This window comes from Euprymna scolopes, chromosome 10, assembly GCF_053919585.1.
Source record: "Euprymna scolopes isolate OS-2025 chromosome 10, ASM5391958v1, whole genome shotgun sequence".
NCBI lineage: Eukaryota > Metazoa > Mollusca > Cephalopoda > Sepiida > Sepiolidae > Euprymna > Euprymna scolopes.
The window spans coordinates 41,258,101-41,279,431 of NC_136491.1; the positions used below are offsets into that span (position 1 = coordinate 41,258,101).

Consider the following 21,331-nt stretch of genomic DNA (forward strand, 5'->3'; position numbering starts at 1 on the left):
GATGCAACTTAACCATCTTTCGTTCTTTTCAGTTTCTTACATCAAGTGGTTTAATGCTCTGTCTGAAGTGATTTTCATAAAAAAAAATCTTCTAAACTATTTTTTCATTTTTTTTTTTTTTTTGTTCTTCTTCTTGCAGTTAGCCTATGGCGCAAGCTCACCAGCACTTTCCAACCGAGACAGATTCCCAACCTTTTTCCGAACTCATCCTTCGGCAACTTTGCACAATCCAATTCGGGTGAAACTTTTTCAACGTTACAAATGGAAACGGATTGCCACCATTCAAGTATCAATGGAAGTTTTTACCTCCGTAAGAATCGATTATTATTATTATTATTATTATTTATAATTTCAGAACCCTGTGGAAATTCCATGGTGCTTTCTACATCAATCTATGTAATTTATTGTCAATATCAGATTTTGTCACTGTGTAATATATTTTGTGCCTTTATTATTATTTAAACATATCACCATGATTGATTTATAACTTTTTCCAGATTATAAAAACACTGTTCATTTTTTCCATGTTGATCCGACAACATTTATTATTCAACATAAAGGGAGTCATCTTCCATCATGATAATGCTCGTCCTTGCACAGCATTACCGAACAAAGATCTCCTAGGAGAATTTGGTTGGGACATTTTGCCTCATCCTGCATATTCTCCTAGCCTAGCTCCCTCGGATTATCACTTATTTCGTGGATTACAAAATCACTTAGAGGGCTTCAGATTAACATTACGAGAGGATACATGAGTTTAATTTATATTCCATATGAAAATCTAAAAGAATTTTGCAACGAGGATTTATAAGTGCGTTGATAGATGGGATCAAATTATAGAGATCAAAAGCTGTCGTTGTTATAAAGATTTTCAAAAACAGATTTTCATTTTCAGGTTATCATTACACTATTTCTTACGGCGCATACATTTCTTTTTTTTTTACCTAAATAATTGAAGTTTCAGTATTGTACTGCAGAAGGACGTTCTGTTGATGCCTTTCAAACTTTCAAGCGACATGATGAAAATCTACAAAGATGCGTAGCGCCCTCTTTTGCCAAGATTGATTCTGCTTTGAATTCCTTTTCAGCCCCAAATAAAAAGTATACCCATTAACCTTCAATGTCGTCTGCTGTCATCTATTTAATTCATCTCTGACTTCTGATGGACTTTCTATCACAGTCAAACTTTGATATGAATACAGACAGATACCCGTTTCTGTTATCGTAATACCAAAATTTTGAATGTCTACAAACTAAATCATCTTTATTAAAAAAAAAAACGAAAACTTCTAAAAAACGATTGAATTTATTAACTTAAAAAAAAATGTGTAATTCACGTAGAAGCTAGATTAATGCAGTAAGATATTTATCTCCCCTGTTTTTTGGCTCCAAGTCAGTGGCAAAAAATGAACACAACAATTACAACAAGGCATAGCTTTAAAATTTGACACAAATTTTATTCTTTCTTCGTTGCAAAAAAGGAAATGCCTAATTTGTCTCTGTAGAGCGCTGGTAACAACCTCGAAAGGTAATAGTTCTTTTATCTTCGTCAGGAACTGGTATTCGGGTACAGCACTGTTTGAAAATCGGATTAAGTACAGCTGTTTGAAGGGGGTTGGTATGATACCTTCTGATGAAAAGATTCAATTCTCGACTTGAGTTACATTACAGAAGTTCATAATGTTCAAAATAAAAGTCATTAATGGTAGGTCGATAATTCTGACCTTAAAAAAGTCTCTGGCGGACATATATAATAATCACTTAGCCTAAGCATTAAGGCTTTAAAATAAAGTCTTAAGGAGACGAAAAGTTAAAGGTGTCCAATTACCTCATATCCAGAGAGAGTTGAGTTCCATCCTTCTGATTTGGCTGTTTTACTGGAACTTCCTGTAAGAAAAAGGCATTCAAACGCCCGCCAAGCTCATCGCTGGCGATTAAAACATCGACTTATTTGATTGGTCAAAACAAAGACAGTGGGTGGCCAAATCAGCCAATGAGGGGCTTGCTTATAATTGTAGAATTTCTCACAGCAGACATTCACAGATATTTGAGAATTAGTGATACTAAGTGAATTATATTGGTTTTTAGGTCGTTTTGAGTTAAAATTAATTTTATTTTAAGCATCTTAACTCGGGAAATACAGGATTTTAATATATAAACATTACGTAAAAACTAGCCAATATGGCTGTCATTTAGCTGCTTCGAATACTCAAAGCGAAAAGTATTGATCTTGTTGATCTAAAAACAGAAAACGAAATGAACCAAAATTGAAAACTTGAAGCAAAAATAAAAACTGAAGCCACACTTTGAGAAACATGAAACAACTATGAAAAATATTTTATTTACAAACATTATTGTGTAATCAGAAGATATTTCTCGTTTCGAATCACGGTGTTTCCCTTTTTCGATCAACAAGGTCAAGACTTTTCGTAAAGAGGCGGCCATGTCGGTTAGTTTTTACGTAGTGTTTGTATATTTAAATCGTGTATTTCTCAAGTTTTAACTCGGCATTGATCTTTATGCAATAATATTTAACAACAAAAAAAAAAAAATTTTTTAATGCCTGCACATTTCTCGCTATCAATTTAACACAGTATTTAGTAACTTTACAGATTTTTCATTTGCTTGTAGATATAAAATATGTTCGATATATTTGACTTTATTATTTTTTAATTTGTAATACTCTTTCGTTTACGTATTATTTGGAGTCATCAGACTACTAATCTCATCTTGAGTGTCAGTTTCGCAACATTTCAGTCGATGTAATCGACTTTCAATCACGTATATGTTGTCGAACTCGGGAATTTGGACGGAATTTCGAACGGAACCATTTATTTACTTCACAGGGGGTAGCATGCTTTTGTTTCGTCAGCCATGACTGGATAGAGATCCTAACTAATTCGCAATTATATTTTTCGGCCACCCACGCCGAGAATTGAACCTTCAACCTTCAGGAGAATATCACTTTTACAGTTAATTTTTCCAAGTACTCTAACCACTGCGCCACGACTTATTACGGACATCCAGTCATAGTTGACAGAACAAGAGCATGCTACCTCTTGTGAAGTAAATAAAGCGTTCCGTTCGAAATTCTTTCTAAGTCCCCGAATTCGGCAGAAACATTCCAGAGTTCCACAAGATACACTGAAGAAAGTCGGAGGTTACATCAACCGAAACGTTGTGAAAATCACGCTCAAAATGAGAACAGTAGTCCGATGAATCCAAATAATACGAATAATCAATCCTCATCTCAAAAATTCAGAAATGTAATATTCCGTTTACATATGAGAAAATGTTTTCGTTATGCTTGGGAGTATGTGAACAGTGGGTTTGTTTTTAATTACATTACATAAGCTGGAATAAAAAGAAGCTTTGTTTCGAAATGCACGTGAAAAAATGTGTTTTCTGTCTGTAAGAGAATAAGAACTACTTTATCGATGAGAATTACGATGGACATGAAAAGCCGCCTCCATCATTATGTGAAAGACGCAATTTTAATTAGTTGTGACATATCAGTTTACGTAGAGTTATTATATTAATTGGTTAATAATTATTTATTTTAAATATAATGGTTTGTCTGAAATCGGATGAAGATACTTTTGCTACCGATGCTTTTTTTTGTCATAAATGGGAAATGCCTCCAGTCTAACAATCTTCCTAACCGAAGAAGTATTTATTGAAAGAAACTGAAGCGAAATATATTATTTGTCTGCAAATAACATGGTAAAATGAAGAAAATATTCGCTAGTCAAAATCAAACAAAGATTTGTCAGATGCGTCTTTAGGTAAATTTTATGCGTGAGCACACAACACCCCTAATCAAAGATTAATTTGCAACACAAAAGCACTAAGTAATTAATCAACACCTCTTTTTTTTTTAACAAAACAACGGAAGGGTTTATTTAGTCAGCAAGGGAGAATTAATTCACAAGAGAAAATAGTATGTAATGGTGACTGCTACGCGCCTAACTGTGAAAATTCGACTTAATTTTATATATTAGTAAAATAGCAATTACCTATTTGAATATCTACAAATGTTTTTATTTGTTTTAACTTAATTAGAAAAATATAAATAAAAGCATTCTTAGAGCAATATACATCAACAGCTTCTTAATTCTAATAGACTAACGAAGCGACAGATTGTTTTCTATTGTATAATCCGCGTGAATTTATTTTAAGGTAAACAAATATAAATCCGTCTCGTAACACGAAACGTTTATTTTCTCCAGATGAAACCATTTTCAAGTGATGAAGAAAAGCGAGAAAATCAATAGCAAGTCAGACAATCTTCGCCACTTGAAATAAATCATCCACTCTAAACACAAAATTAACAGATTTTTTGTCAGAAGTTGTAATAATCTAATATATAAACGGCTATATGTATGTCTGTCTGTTTCCATATTTTTCAAACTCTATCACCCCCGAAACTAAAAGCCGCATAGCGGCGCTAGGGGCCTCAAATGATTGGATTTTTTTATGGGTCTTTGGCCGGTCAAAATTGTTTTTAAGGGGGTCAAAAAATGGGTCAAAATTGAAAAAATCGTTATACAGTTTGTACAATGATCTGGGTTTATTTTTAATTCTTAATCGTTGTCACGTTGGTACAATGGTAACGTCACCAGCTTTGAATGCTACAGTTTCGGTTTCGATTCTAGCTGAATGCACCTAAATACTTTTTTTTTTTTACTTTGAAAATCACGACTCTATGATATACGAAATCTGGACAAATTAAAATATCATATTTAAGCGTATTTTACGCCCGGGCAAAGTCGGACCACTTTCCCTGCTAGTAATTTATGGATGAAAAATTAAATTACTGACGTAATTCTCTGACTTTTATGTGACTCTGAACACTGGTGAAGCATATTTTTCCGACATATTTGAAGTAAGGCGTAAGCTAGCAATTGTCTAAATTATACTGTTTTACGTAATCGATTTTATTATTGTTCTTTTTATTTTTTTTTTTTCATTTTGCTACCTTGGAAATTAAAAATGATAATTGACTCCTTCTCTAACCATTTTAGGCCCGTCTCCATAACTGCTTATGAGTTGAACATGAATATATGCATGAGCATATATTCATGTTATTAATCAATCTACGTAGAGATCATAAGCTCAGCTGATATATCAAATAGGGTAGATCTGTCATGGCGGAATGAATATTTTGACAGGTTGTTATAAATATGTCATCTATTCTTCCTGCTGTAAATATCAATACACTTGAAAATACAACAAGCTGTTCCGAAGGTTGCAAAATGTTCTATGAAAATCCGTGATTATTTATTTCTAAACTTCAGTTGTATATTTACTTTTTGTGTTTAGTAAAGGTTTTGTTGGGAACCGTGTGATTGTTTGTTGTAACACTATAGTATTAAAATTAAAAAGAATTGAGGGCGTTTTCATTGTTAACGACATTAACATACGAAATTAAAATTTAACGAAATTATATGTATACAGAGCGAGAGAGAGAGAGAGAAAGAGAGATAGTTCCAAAAAGATCAGGCAGTTGCTGTGGAAACTCTCAAGCATGATAGCTCAATTGTGGTGGTGCCATGCCCCGTTCTGCTCAGATCCCACATTGGGATTCTGGGTAAATTTTATTTATTATTATTCTGAATATTTTATAAAGGATAAACCATGCTAAAATCATTCCTGCAATGGAAACAAGAGAGATACACATGGACGTATCGCAAACATTATTACTGCCTTTGTTTTTTAAAAAGATGTTTTATGAAGGCATCTTTGAAATCTCGTGGTAGGTTTCCATGTATTCAAATAAACAGTTCCAAAGACTTCTTAATAGATCTTGTATCACTATACTTAAAAATTTCGAGTGACGTCCATCTTTACTTTGTGTCTTGCCAGACAATATTTGCTTGATGGCAATTATTATTTCTGTGAAAGAGAGGATATAAGATAACTGCTGTATTTCGGATCGCTGTGAAATAGCCTCCTCATCTATTTTAGAATTGGAGTTAATGCTCGTATGTCTACACAATATGATATAAATGTGGGTGTACCTCAGGGGATGATCCTTGTACCTTTATTATTCATGATATTCATAAATGATCTCCCTGATAAAATAGTCTCTGAGAGGCACGAGGGGTGAAACGAATGAACACATATTCAAGGCAATGGCGGAAACCTCTAGTCTGTAATGGAATGGGGTCAAAAATGGATGGTAACGTTCAATGCTGCCAAGACTAAGTTTCGTTTCCTTTAATAATTACAAGAAACCTTATTAACCACCAATATCTATGGCTAAAGATACATTACCTGAAAATATTTTGTTTAAACTCCTCGGGCTTAACGTTCACATGGAACATGAGTTGAAGCTGCTGCAAAGAAGGTGGGCTCTCTCTACCGTGCTAAAATGTTACTTACGCCTGAAAGTATCTTGTACCTCTACAAAGCCACCATTCACCCATGCATGGAGTACTGTTGTCACATTTGGGCTGATGCATCTGCTACTAGTCTCTCACTCCTGGATGGAGTTCAAAAGAGAGTCGCAAATCTGGTTGGCCCTGAACTGTCATCAAAGCTGCAACCTCTGCCCCATCGATGAAATGTTACATCTCTCTGCCTGTTCTACAAGTATTTTAATGGCAAATGCTCTGATGAACTACAAGCCCTTGTATCCCCTCGACGTAAATACCCCCAACAAACCTGACAAGCAGCCAAATCCCACCCCTATATAGTAGAGATCCCTAGGTATAAGAAAGTCTTCTACTCCAATAGTTTCTTCTTCAGAACTGCTAGACTTTGGAACTCCCTTCCGGGATTCTGCTTTCTCAACTGTACTGACATGCAGAAGTTCAAGTGTAATGTGAACAGACAGCTTTCTGCTGAACTCCCTACATAGTATCCCTGTAACGTATGTCCTGATAGCCACTGCGCCTTGTTTGCGGTGAAAATGTAATTAAAAAAAGGAGATTCAAAATTTTCTCTCTCATAACAAGATTTCTTTGCTGCCAGTGTAGTGTTTCACCGTCATCCGTCAGCACTGAAAACTTACCACTTTCCATCGGCCATTTTCCTTTCTTCAAAGCCTTATAGAAGGATTTTGTATCCTTTTTGGGGTTCAACCGCTCGATCAGATCACAAAATGTCTTTCATAGAGAGCAATTTTGACCATGTTTTTACACTTTTTATAGATTTAGTATTTAGCAGATGATTTCTTGTCATTTATCCACATTTTATGGTTATCGTCCATTCGATTGATAAACTTTTCTATCTCTTCATTGTTGCCATCGAACCCGGCCTGATGTTTGCAAATAGGAAGCCTGAGTACTAAAATCGATGAGACATAAAGAACATTCCAGAGACACTTCCATCGACTTTCAATGTAATCCGTTATCTCAAATGAATCCAGAGAACGTTCTGAATTATTCTTGAGCTCTTCCTGATTCTCAGTAGTTTTCAAAGGTACATTAAGGCATTCGCCCTTGAGGATAAACTTGTCTTTATGCTTGACCTTAGTTATGACTAGGGCTATAAGAGAATATTCTTATCATTGTTTTGACTCTCGAGTATATATCTGACAGACACAGTTAATCAATCGAGAATCACATCACTCTATTTAAAAACATATAAGATATTAACTTACATATACTTGAGAGTCAATATAACGAAAAGAATATTCTCTTGTCATACCCTTAGTAATAATCTGATCAAGCTAGGTCAAGAGAATATGCAGAATAGGTCAAGAGAATATGCAGAATAGGTCAAGAGAATATGCAGAATAGGTCAAGAGAATATGCAGAATAGGTCAAGAGAATATGCAGAATAGGTCAAGAGAATATGCAGAATAGGTCAAGAGAATACGCAGAATAGGTCAAGAGAATACGCAGAATAGGTCAAGAGAATATGCAGAATAGGTCAAGAGAATATGCAGAATAGGTCAAGAGAATACGCAGAATAGGTCAAGAGAATACGCAGAATAGGTCAAGAGAATATGCAGAATAGGTCAAGAGAATACGCAGAACAGGTCAAGAGAATACGCAGAATAGGTCAAGAGAATACGCAGAATAGGTCAAGAGAATACGCAGAATAGGTCAAGAGAATATGCAGAATAGGTCAAGAGAATATGCAGAATAGGTCAAGAGAATATGCAGAATAGGTCAAGAGAATATGCAGAATAGGTCAAGAGAATATGCAGAATAGGTCAAGAGAATACGCAGAATAGGTCAAGAGAATACGCAGAATAGGTCAAGAGAATACGCAGAATAGGTCAAGAGAATACGCAGAATAGGTCAAGAGAATATGCAGAATAAGTCAAGAGAATACGCAGAATAGGTCAAGAGAATACGCAGAATAGGTCAAGAGAATACGCAGAATAGGTCAAGAGAATATGCAGAATAAGTCAAGAGAATATGCAGAATAGGTCAAGATTTCCCAACCAAATTTTTCTAAGAGATTTTTGGTTTGTAGGACGAGCATTATCATGATGGAAGATGTCTCCCTTTCTGTTGATTAAATAAGGTCGTTTTCAAATGTAATCTTTTTTTTTGGTTTTTTTTTATTCAATTTTCACCCCAAACAAGGCACAGTGCCACTTTGAAGCAGGGGGCTACTATCAGGGACTTAATTAGCGGGGTCATTATGAAGGGAGATGAGTAGAAAGATGTTTGTTGACATTACACTTGAACTTCTGCATATCGTTGCAGTTGGGAAAGCAGAATCCCGGAAGGGAGTTCCAAAGACCCGCAGTTCTGGGGAAGAAACTATTGGAGTAAAAGGCTTTCTTGCACCTAAGGATCTCTACTGTAAAGGGATGAGACTTAGTAGCTTGTCTGGTTTGTCGGGGGTAGTTATGTCGGGGAGGTATAAGTGTTTGCAGTTCGTCAGAGCATTCACCATTGAAGTATTTGTAGAACAGGCAGAGGGATGCAACATCTCGTCGATGGAACAGAGGCTGAAGCCTAGATGACAGTTCAGGACCTAGAATGCCTCTATAAATTTTGGCTCTAATTCGCAGTAGCCTATTACGACTAGGTAGCAATGTGCCATATTTGAAGTGAATTGACGTTAGAAAACCGACTTTGTCCCCTTTTATCTGACCATTGCACGTTTTATTCTCTTCGGATCTTCTTCCAGATTTTTCTGTATGAAAAGCCAGTTTTTCAATGAAGAGTTTTAAACCATAAATTAAGTCTAATTCGCAGTCGAAATATCAATTGGGTCCAAAAGAAAAGATACACAACATTTGTGAATAAACAAATCTCTATCTATACTTCTCCATTATTATAGAAAAGTCACATTGTGTGTGTGAATTCCATCCTCATAGGTTCCGAAACGGCCGAGCCTATCTTTTGCAAATTTCACGCAAACATAATTTATATATCTGGCAGTGTTCTTAGATATGTTTTGTACAGAAATTCATCCAATAAGTGTTGAAAATCGAAAAAATCCGATCTTAAACATAGTCTTTCTCCTTTTATAGATAAAAAGACGAATTTTTATAGGGGAATGTCTTACATTACACCGGCCAAGGGAAATAATGTAACGTAAGATATTCTCCTGTAAAAATGTTTTTTTTTTATCTATAAGAGCACCTGTCATAAAACTATTGAATATTATATGCATAGTACTGATATCAAAAGGTAAAAAGAGGACTGACTTTGGTGGCATCAACTAAAATCGAAACTGAAACATTTAGCACTCCAGCCACATTCTCTACTGTTTGAGCTATCGACAGAGAGTCCAGAAAGATTTAAAATTAAACCAGTTTAAGCTATGAATAAATTTGCGCATGCACAAAAGTAACAGAAATATGTCAACAAGTTGAAATTAACATTTTGCATTTCAACCTGCCGGTATATTTCTGAAAGCATCATTCACACATCCAAAGATTTAACTTGGTATAAACCCATCATTAGTGTATGATTATCATTATTATTATTATTATTATTATCCCCTGTTAATTTTAGTCTTATGTGACCAGTAGGTTAAGAGTTTATCAGTTAAATATTTTCACACGGGCACACATGTAACAGAGTGAGGACGCACGTGTGGCAGTTATATGCAAATGACCGAGCCGTGTGTCAGATGACGTCACGGCACAGAAAAAAGAGAAAGGTTATAAAAAAAACGTGTGCATAAACCAAGGATCACGTTAAAGACGTGGGTGACGTCACAGTCGGGACGAGAAGTCACGCCTGACTGGAGTAAGAGAGATAAAGGGTTTTTTTTTTTGTTAAAACAACGAGTTTCGTTGAAAAAAAATAGTTACATTTTTTCCTCTTCCTTGCGACAGAGTCTACAACGTGTTGGATCTACATGCTAACACGGTTTAAACGTGTATAATGTTACACACATACATGCATCCACTGTTTTATTTATATAGATTAGATGTAATGGTAGCATCTTATTCAAACAATTTTGATTAACAAAATCGAAAAATGTTTCTTATTAACTCTTCTATTATTAGGTGATTCTAAAAGATCTGTCGATACCTCAAACAGTAGAGAACGTGGCTGGAGCGCTAAATGTTTCAGTTTCAATTTTAGCTGCGGGCACCCAAATCAGTTTTTTTTTTTTTTTTTTTTTTTTTAACTTTTAAAATCAGTACTATGTATATACTATTCAATAGAGAAATGGCTCTGTGATAATAAATCCGGAATCTGGATGAATTAAAATATATTTAAGTGTATTTTACGACCAGCAAGGTTAGTAAGATTTTCGAAGTTAGCTTATGTACTATAAAATAAATATTTTATTCTGAATTGCTAGTTAATTTTCTATCCGTTTTCATAAAAAAAAAAAAAAAATCCTCTTTATTTCCTCTCCCCAAAGAAATGTTGCAAGTATACCTGTTCTATTGGACATTACGTTATTTTCATGTCGAACCAAAAGTGTTTAAAAGCTGAATATTTTCGATTCCATTTAAAGTAATCTTCTGATAAAAAATTACATATACTTAATCTTTCTCATAATAGTTTCTAATATTTGAATGTTTACAGAGGAAATGTAGTAGTAAACTTGTATCACAATGATAAGTACCCTTTTGGGGTGGGGAGTTAGGGCTCATTGCATTTAAAAGCCTTGTACTTGATTTTATTGCTCCCATGGAGTAATGGGTAAAATCCAAAAACCGTTAAAACATAGTGTAGACAGCACCTATGGTTGTCTTCAAATCCAACGTAAACAAGTTCTTGATGAGCCATTCCACTTAAGTTAACAAATTTACCGAATTTCCATTACTAACGATTACTATAATGTCAAATTGACTACTGTACACTCTTTAACCCTTATTCTCGAGTGGCCTCTGGGCCTTGATAAGTGGTGATGCCTATGTAAAAATAAATAAATAAATAAAGTTGACAGCTTGGTTACAAAAAGTGTGTGGCCAATCAGCTTTGATCTTTATTGAGTCTGATAGCGGTTTATAAAATCGATGCTCTGGTAAAAAAATAAATGAACCGAATGAACATGTCACCTGGAACTTGTGAATTAAAAACATCGGTAACTTTAGTATTTGTCTGTTTGTTTCTTTTTTTATATGTATTCATGTTTCTCTCTCTCTCTCTCTCTCTCTCTCTCTCTCTCTCTCTCTCTCTCTCTCTCTCTCTTGTTGTTACGAGAGAGAAAATTACAGTTAGAATTTTGATTTCGTTTGCAGCAGTCGAACGTGACCCAGGTCTGACAATTTTTTAGTTTAATATGTTGCTTTGAAATGAATAAATAAATTTTATCTTTTTATATAAAAAAGATGTGGTGTTGTTTGCTCCGTTTAGAAAGGAGTCCAATTTCAGCACAATGATTTTTTCAGCCCAGATGACTAATTCTTTGGAGAAAATTAATGACTGATTTTTATGATCCTCGTGGAGTAATGGGTAAAATCAAAAAGGCGTTAAAATATGGTGAAAACAACACCTCCATGCTCAACTAAAATTGGCAGCTTGGTGACCAAAAGTGTGCGATCATTGAGATTTGATTGTAGTTATATTTGATAAAAGGTTTATAAAATAGAGGTTAAGGTACTGCTGAAAGGTCAAAAAAGCTGAACCCAATGAATGTGTCATCTGGGACTTGTGAATTAAGAACATCAGCGACTTTAGTATTTCTCTGTTCCTTTCTTTTTTATATTTGCATTTATGTTTCGCTCTCTCTCTCTCTCTCTCTCTCTCTCTCTCTCTCTCTCTCTCTCTCTCTCTCTCTCTCTCATCACTAGGAGAAAGAAGATTAACTGTTGGAATTTTTATTTGCTGCTAAGTTTCAAATTTTATATGTTCTTTCGAAATGAATAAATAGATGTTACATTTTTATATTTAAAAAAATGTCGTTCGTTTCTTTTAGACAGGTGTACAATTTCTGCACAATGTTTTCCTCAGCCAAGATAATTCTTTGGAGAGAATTAATGACTTTTCTTTGATGAAGTACTCAGTAGTTAACGCTTTAGAACAGTGAGAAATAGAATCGCTTACAATAGAATAGTTTTTTTTCATGGTGATCGCTCCAGGTAAGGTATGAAGCCACTTGATGCAAGGAGCTGAAAACAAAAATACTTCAAGGTTAAAAGCCAGCCAACGATAAATATGAGATGAACAGATCCCAACCCAGAATGTTACGTTAGGTTTGCATATGAATATGTTCCAAGACGACGTACATGTGAAATAGTTGGGTTTATATTTTATCTGTATATTCGTGTATGCGTAAATGCGTGTATGTATATACGTCGTATCATTTAGTTGATCGTCTAGTGTGTATATTTTATCATTTATGCAACAGTTCTAACAGGAAATGATTGACGTGGGCGTATCGAAACAGTTGTAGACAAACAGTTCTTTTTAACAGATGTAAATAACACAACACATACTTGAATTATTTACGAACATTTATTTCCATGATTTCAGCTGACATCTTCAAAGATTATAACGTCTTTACATCTTGGCTGCCTAAGGAAACGCCACCCCCTGTGTCATGGAGAGCCCTCCCCCTTGAGTCATCCGTTCTCTCTGATGTCCAGCTTACGACTGACTAGAATCTTCTCAAATCTACATCTCATTACGTGCCTCAGACCAGCAGCTGATGTAGCCTCAATCTAGTTATTTGTTTATGCAAACCAAAACTTATGCTTACATCTATTTTCTATTTTCACATTCCTTTGTAGGGATATTATTATTATTTCCTGTCAATCACTTTTCCCAATCTAATTGTTTATTTTCCTGATCATGATAATTGATCCAGCTACCCACTGTCGCTCGAATCAATTAATAATAATAATAATAATAATAATAATAATAATAATAATAATAATAATAATAATTTGACCCTTGGTCCTTCTTGGTCTACACAGATACTACGCTATGATCACAGCCAAAGGCTAACAACATTACAAGAAAACAGAAATTCTTCACCCTTTGTTAGAAACATCGCTCATGGAATGTGAGGACTAAAGGAGAAAACAAGGAAAGTGGGAATAACAAGATTGCTGAAAGTAAACTCAGTCCATTTTCTCTATATAGTAATATTAAAATGTATAATTTGAAATGAAAAATAGATCTATGATGAATTTTTGTGACTAAAGATTGATTTTTTTTAAACATTTAAGTATCACTAAAATACGGACTTGAGCCTTAGTAGTCAACGGGTCTACGAGAAAACTAATTCTGAATTTAAAACTGTAAAGAAAAAAAAATATAACGATAAATTGCTCCAATATCGATCCAGAGAACAATTGTGGCGATGCATAATGCCCCGGATGACAATCAGATCATAAAATTCAGGCGAAGAAAAAAACGTATGTTTTTAAAAAAAGGAAATACATTGGAAAATACTTGAGCAATCTGCACAGATGCAAGAAACATGTTGAGTAGTCAATTAATTGGTACATTAAATGATGTTTGAATTAAAAGATGAATGAAAAATAGGTGGAATGAAAGCTGTAGAGAGATAACATAAGAAAGGGACGAAAACGAAGGGCGAGGGATGGTGGGAGAAGCAAAAAGAAAACGAAAGTTGGTTATGATGAAAGAATTTAAGAGAGGCAGAAATTAACTCAGAAGAGAAAGAGATAAAAGACGAATAAAGTTGCGCCCATTCAGTCTACACATTAAGAAAAGTTAAGCGTGACATACCGTTTGACATATCAAAAAGGTAGACAAAGCCTCTTAGGAAAATGTATCTAAAGATGCTATTTCATTATGGTTAAGTGTGACGAACCAATAGACAAAGCCTTATGAAGATGTGCGGAGACATCTAAAAATAAAATGCTACTTTAAATTAACAATGAACAAAAATTGCTATTTCAAACTGAAATGTTACAGACAAAATGCTATTTCAAACTAAAATGTTACAGGCAAAATGCTATTTCAAACTGAAATGTTACAGACAAAATGCTATTTCAAACTGAAATGTTACAGACAAAATGCTATTTCAAACTAAAATGTTACAGGCAAAAATGCTACTTCAAACTAAAATGTTAGACAAACATGTTATTTCAAACCAAAATATTACAAGCAGAAATGCTATTTCAAATGTTACAGACAAAATTTCTATTTCCTACTTAACAGTGACATACAAAAATGCTATTTTAAGCAAGACGTGACAGACGAAAATGCTGTTTCAAACTAAAACGTTACAGATGAATGCTATCTCAAACTTAACTGTGAGAGATGAAAATGTTATTTAAAACTAAAGCGTGGCAGACAAAAAAATGCCATTTCAAATTAAAGTGTGACGGACGAAAATGCTTTTTCAAACTGTTACATGACAAATTATTTTAGACAAAAACGCTGTTTGAAACTAATGCGTCACAGATGAAAATGTTGTTTCAAAGTGTTACAAAACAAATGTTATTTTAAACAAAAATGATGTTGGGAACTAATGCGTCACAGACTAAAATGCTATTTTAAAACCAAGTGTGACAGACAAAAATGCGTTTTCAAACTGAACTGTGACAGAGAGTAAAAGTGGGCGTTTGGTTTACTTTGGACAGCCTTGATATTATCGCTTTCCTTATTTTGTTCTTTAGTTCTCATATTCCATGAACGATGCTTCTGATAAAAAGCAAAGAATTGCTGTTTTCTGGGCTGGAAGCTATTAATCTAGCATATATAATTGGTAGTGTTGGGACGATTAATTTGAATCAGGAATCGGAAAAAATCAGAGCTTTATGGGGTATCGGAAACGGGAAAATTTTAGCCTATTTTCCGATGCCAAAATCGATTCCTTTAATTATCTTTTTTCTTTTATTTTATTTTTATAAAACGTCTTCCACTGCTTGTAGTAATAATAAAATAATAAATATTTATTTATTTAAACTTCCAGTTAAATTAAAATCTCCAGATCACATCCACACAAGTTTGAGAAAATACATGCAAATTTAAGATGTGTTTTTACAGTAATCGCGACAAAATAACAACTTTATAGTTAAATATTTAGAGATTTATAAAGAATCGGAATCGGGAATTTCGTACGGAATCGGTAATTGTATGGGAATCGGGAAAAATATTGGAATCGTCCCATCACTAATAATTGGCTATTTTTTTTTTTTTTTTACCTTGAAGTTATTTTTTAACCTCCTTACATCAAGTGGTTTTATGTCATGTCTGGAGCGATTTCCATGAAAAGAAATGTTATTCAAAACTAATGATGAAACTGCTTTTCCAAATCAAATCGTGGCGGACCGATGGCTGGACAGACACCGTCTTATATCGATGCATGGATGCATCTCGTAAAATAGAAACGAAGGGTGTATTAAAAACTGGATCTGAAGTGCTTACGTAAAGATGAAAACGAAAGAGAAAAACTAATTAAACGAAGGACAAAGAAGATGAACAAATATGAAAAAATGCAGGTAGTAAAAAAAAGATGGCGAAACAGATGAGAATATAGAGGAAAACGAAGGCGCAAGATGCAGGAATGTTGATCAGACTCTTTTATAATGGCTGCCAGGGAATATTTGAAAGACAATGAAATAATCTATAATGCTCTCAAAATTTTTCACAAATTAGAACATAGGAAATGTGTACGAGGGCAAATCATTAAACTTGCATAATTATAGATATATAACTAGCATACAGATGCCAACCTCATCCACCTCCCAGATGTTTATCGTTCTCTTTTAAGACAATGCATTTCATGTGAAAACATTATTACGTATTTACATGTCATGTCCAAAATTTAAAAAATGATCCAGTAAAAAAATAATTACAAGTAAAAATAGAATTTACCGAATTATCGAGTTTTATTGTATGTTTAAATGTGGCAGAATAGTGTGATCAATTCAGTATAACAAACAAGGGAGATAACCTTTGATTTTAATTAAGGGTCCGCCATCTTTAAAAAACGATATTTGGAAACGTGATTGGGGATGATTTTTTATTTAAAATACTTGTAGGACATAATCTGATGGATTATTTTTCGTAATATTTTTTATACTAATTTCGACGTGACATGTAAGTACATAATGTTTTCATCTGAAATGCGTTGGTTTTTAAAAAAAAAAATCACTAAAATAATTAAGTACTCAAATTTCACGCATTTATAATTCTATGAAAAATGGTGTCACTTTTGAAATAATATTCAACCTGATGCACTGTCAATTTATATTCGATTCAGTTGCATCAACTTATCCATCAGTTGGTCATAAATTGGGTTGGGAAAAAAGTTGTTTTTCTTTTGTGGTTATTTTTTAAGATTAAAAATCAAAAGGGAGAAAGAGACAGGAAGTAAAATGAAGTTGAAAAAAAAAGTGCTGTATGTCTCCACTCCCCTGTCTTCACATAGTTAAATGTTAGTTTGAGAAAAAAGTTATTGCAGAATTTTTAATTGTGGTTCCAAATAATGTATTTTCAAATAAGTTCCCGTTGTCATACCTTTACTTTATATATCATGTTAAAGAGCATTTTTCGCTCTATCTAATCATTGCAATCACAATTGTTTTAAAACGTTTATGTATTTTTTAAGAACGTTGAATACAAGATGGAAAAAAGGAAATTCACACAATTTTCTTATTACAATTCAAGCTAGGCCGAAAAACTGATGAAACAGCTCGCTGTATCAATGATACGTTTGTCCTAGGAACCACTACTTAACGCACAGTATACAATGTTATTTTTAAAAAATTTCGTAGCAGCGACGAGATTCTTGAAGATGATGAGCGTTGTGGTCGACCATAGGATGATGAGCGTAATGGTTGACAACGATCAATTAAGAACCTTAGTCGAAGCCAATCCACGCATAACGCTTTGTGAACTTGCTTCTTAATTAGACATAACGTATACGACAATTTCCAACGACCTGAGAGAGATTGGAAAGACAAAACCACTTGACAAATAGGTTCTTCGTGAATTGCACAACAAAAATAAACGCCGCTATGAAGTGTTATCTTCCCTTCTTTTGCACAGCATGAACGACCAGTTTCTTGATCGGATTGTGACTTACGATGAAAAGTGGGTTCTTTACAGATATGCTCAGCTCAGTGGTTAGACGCTGATGAAACTCTACAACACTTCCCGAAGCCAGAGTTACACCAAAAGAAGGGCATGCTGACTGTTTAGTGGTTTGCGACCGGTATCATCCATTACAGCTTGTTTTTTTTTTTAATGCAGGTGAAATCATTACGGTGCTGAAGTACTGTCAACAAATGGATTAAATGCCTCAGAAACTTCAAGAACCTTCAGCATTAGTCAACAGAAAAGGCCCAATTCTTCTCCACGACAATACCCGACCGCGCGTTGCTAAACAGACCCTGTAGAAGTTGAACGAATTGAGCTACGAAACTCTACCTCATCCGCCATACTCTCCAAACTTCTCACCAACCGACTACCACTTTTTCGAGCATCTCTGCAACTTTCTGAGTGAGAAATGCTTCCAAAACCTAAGTGATATCAAAAACGCCTTCAGCGACTTCATCGCCACCAGAACACAAGATTTTTACATTATTAGCATAAATGCACTTGTTGTGCGTTGGCAAAAGTGTGTCGATTCTGATGGTGCTCATTTCGATCAGTAATTTTTTGTTTGAGCCGAGATATGTTCATCTGAATTTAAAAGTTAAAAATTGCAAGAACTCTCTTGTCAACCTGATAGATATATGTTAAGCAAGTAATTAATCGTATCTGAATCAAACGAAATAACAAAGTAGAATTAATAAAGATAAATATATCAGCAAAGCAATATGGGAAAAAGTAACTTATATATATACTAACAGGTCACCCGGTGTTGTCCGGTCATAAGATACACTTAAATATGATATTTTAATTCATGCAGATTACATATTTATTATTATAGAGACAATTTTCTATTGATTAATATAGTGAACCTAATATATAGTAGTGAGATCAAAACTATATATATATATATATATATATATATATATATATATATATATATATATATTTACAGGGTTAAACGATAAATGTGTTGCCCTAAAGAAGCAACGCTACAGTTTTATTTTGAAAACTTTTATTGGAAAAATCAATTCAGGTAACTTAATTATGCAGTAGAGTTGACATCTATTTAATGTAACCGCCTTCGGCCTCAATCACCGCTTCAGTATATGTTCGGAACTGGGAACATGCCTTTTCCAGAAGCGCCGGTGGAATCTCGGTGAATACTCGGCGGATGGCGGCGATCAGGCTGGCTTTGGTATTGTATGAGGTCACATTAGTGATATTCTCGACGTACGACCAAACGAAATAGTCCAGTGGGTTCAGGCCGTGGGAGGACGAGAGACCAGTAAGAGAAGGGTATAAACTCATATCACGCCTTCTGAAGCCAAGCTTGAATCTCTTTGAACTTGTAGGCTAGCACTGACTTCTGCTGCCACATCCAGGGTCTGCCAGCACAAAGGGATCACCACACTTTTCAGCACATCCAGGAAGACTTTGGTGTTGACTTTCAAGCTGACTTCGAATATTATTTTTATTTACAAAGGAGTCACCATTTATCTAGGCCCGGAGGCCATTCAAGGATAAGGATTAATGGGTGTACGGTAGTCAGTGGGAAAATATCGATTATTATATTGAACTTAAGATATAGTATGAGATCAAAACTAAAAACAACATATGGCTTGGGTGTTATCAGCTAGAATCTAAACTAAAACACAGAACTCTCCACCCTCATTCCTTAGCCTCTGAGCCACACACACACACACACACACACACACACACATATATATATATATATATATATATATATATATATAAAAATGGGGAATATATATATATATAACTTTATTATATCATCAGAACAATAAGAAAAAGTTAAGGGGAAAATTTAGAAAAAGTCTTTAGACCGTGGCATTTCGAAGCTAATGTTTCTCTTCAGACAAGCTAATGTTTCTCTTCAGACAAGAAGGGCCAGAATTATACAAGGAGTCTCGAACCCAACCCTTTATTATTATTACGGGAGTACCGTGTTCGGACTCAAGCTAGGTTTTGGGACATAGTTACTGATTTTCTGTTTTGAATGTTACTTTTTCACTGCCTTCGTTCAGGATTGAACTCAGCACCTTTGGGTAACTGTAAACTTTGATACAACGTCTAGGACCACTCGGCCATATGTCACACTCCTAACAAACGGTTCCCCAGTTCGATACAAAATACCTGACGAAGGCCGGAGGGCAAAACGGCCGAAACGTTGTGACAATAACAACCAAGATGAGGAAGTCAGTCCGACAATCTCAATATACGTAGGTAATAGTAAAAAAAAATATAAGCTACAATAATATAATGGGGAACACTAAAGAAGAGCCAACAATGGAAGAAGAAGAAAATAGAAAATATGGAAGATAGAAGAGAAAGTGGAGAAAAAAAAGGAGAGGAGACAGAAACAGCAAAAAGGGGATACGGAAATACATAGGTAAAAATAAATAAAAATAAAAAAAGACGATCTGAAATTAGAGAAAAATGGATTAGAAAATGTTCAATAAAGTGTTAAAAAATAAGTTAAAAACATAAAATTAAAAAATAACATAACATAAAAGTAAAATGATACAGGTTCTGGTGAAGTTTTGTTTAGAGTTCCGGAAAACGAAGAATATGGCAACTGTTTACAAATCCAACAAAGTAAAAGATTTGTGGAGCATCAAGAAAATATTTGTACAGTATAGTATAATCCTTAGAATTTCGATATAATCCTGTGAATTGATGTGAAAACGCAAAGATCCAGGTAGGAATTCTAAAAACAGGAAGATAAATCTTTTTTTTTTTTTTTTACACGGTGGTCACCACTTATCAAGGCCCGGAAGCCACCCAGGGATAAGGGTTATTGCAAGTACAGTACGTTAGTGTGGAGATTTAATGAAGTGTTTACTTAAGAGGGCGGTTCATTAGGAATTTGTTAACGTTGGACTTGAAGACATCCAAGTTGTAGTCAGGTGGGAAGCAGGCAGACGGAACAGAGTTCTACAGGCGTGCAGTTCTAAGAAAGAAGCTTTGTTCATGGAATCCACGTTTTGATTTAGGCTCAGATAAAGAGTGGGGGAAATTTTTCACAGTGGATTCAGCTAGACGGGTGTTTCTCGTGAAAGATTGGCGAGGGGGGACCAGAGATTGGAGTTCAGACGAGCACCTGCCATGGAAATAACGATAAAACAAGGATAGGCTCGCAACGTCCCTTCTGTGGGAGAGAGGTTGCAGGGTAAAGAAAAGGGCATCCCCCACTAAGCCACGAAGTCTATTTTGTACTCTGTCAAGGCAGGATAGGCTGTTTTTAGCAGCTCCTGCCCAGATATGGCAGCAGTATTCCATCCTTGGACGTACTTGGCTTTTATATAGATAGAGAATTGTATCAGTAGTGAGATATCTACTGGAGCGGTAGAAGGATCCCACCATCTTTCCAGCGACCTTGGCAATCGTGGAATTCTAAGAATTGGTAGGTTTCAATCCCGTCAAGGTAAAGAAATTTATATTTGGATATAAAATTTGGTGTATCAGACAAGAGGCATGTATCAGACTAGTTAAAAAAGGGGGGGGTTAGTAAAGTAGTTCTAAATACCGCAAAGTTCACGTTCTTGTTAAATATCCAAGAAGGAAAATCCGTAATCAGAACGAAGGTTGAGCACATTTTAAAATACAAAAATCCAGATTTCAAATTTAAAGGTTGATTAAATAATAATGGAATAGCAGAGAAAAATAAAAAGTAAAAAAATATTTTTTTAATTGTTTATCTATTTTCTTATTTTTTATCTATTTATATATGTATTTGCGTGTCCTCTGTTTGCTGTTTCTCCTCTCTATTTATATTATACATATTTTGTGTGTATATATATATATATATATATATATATATATATAATTTGAGGTTACTATTTTTCGTAAGTAGGGTAACCAATGAAATATAACGAGGTTAATACGAGAGTGCTCACTACGGAAGTAGAGCA

The 21,331-nt window shown here is 34.5% G+C and overlaps 1 protein-coding gene across 1 annotated transcript in view; it reads left to right on the plus strand.

Annotated features, from left to right (window-relative positions):
• LOC145285934 (gamma-aminobutyric acid type B receptor subunit 1-like) overlaps positions 1-21,331 on the plus strand; it is a 408,900-nt gene that overhangs the window by 81,704 nt on the left and 305,865 nt on the right. Inside the window, exon 2 of the mRNA XM_080134438.1 lies at positions 140-310. Within this exon, the coding sequence (XP_079990564.1) occupies positions 140-310 (171 nt within the window). The remainder of the gene's footprint in view (positions 1-139; positions 311-21,331) is intronic.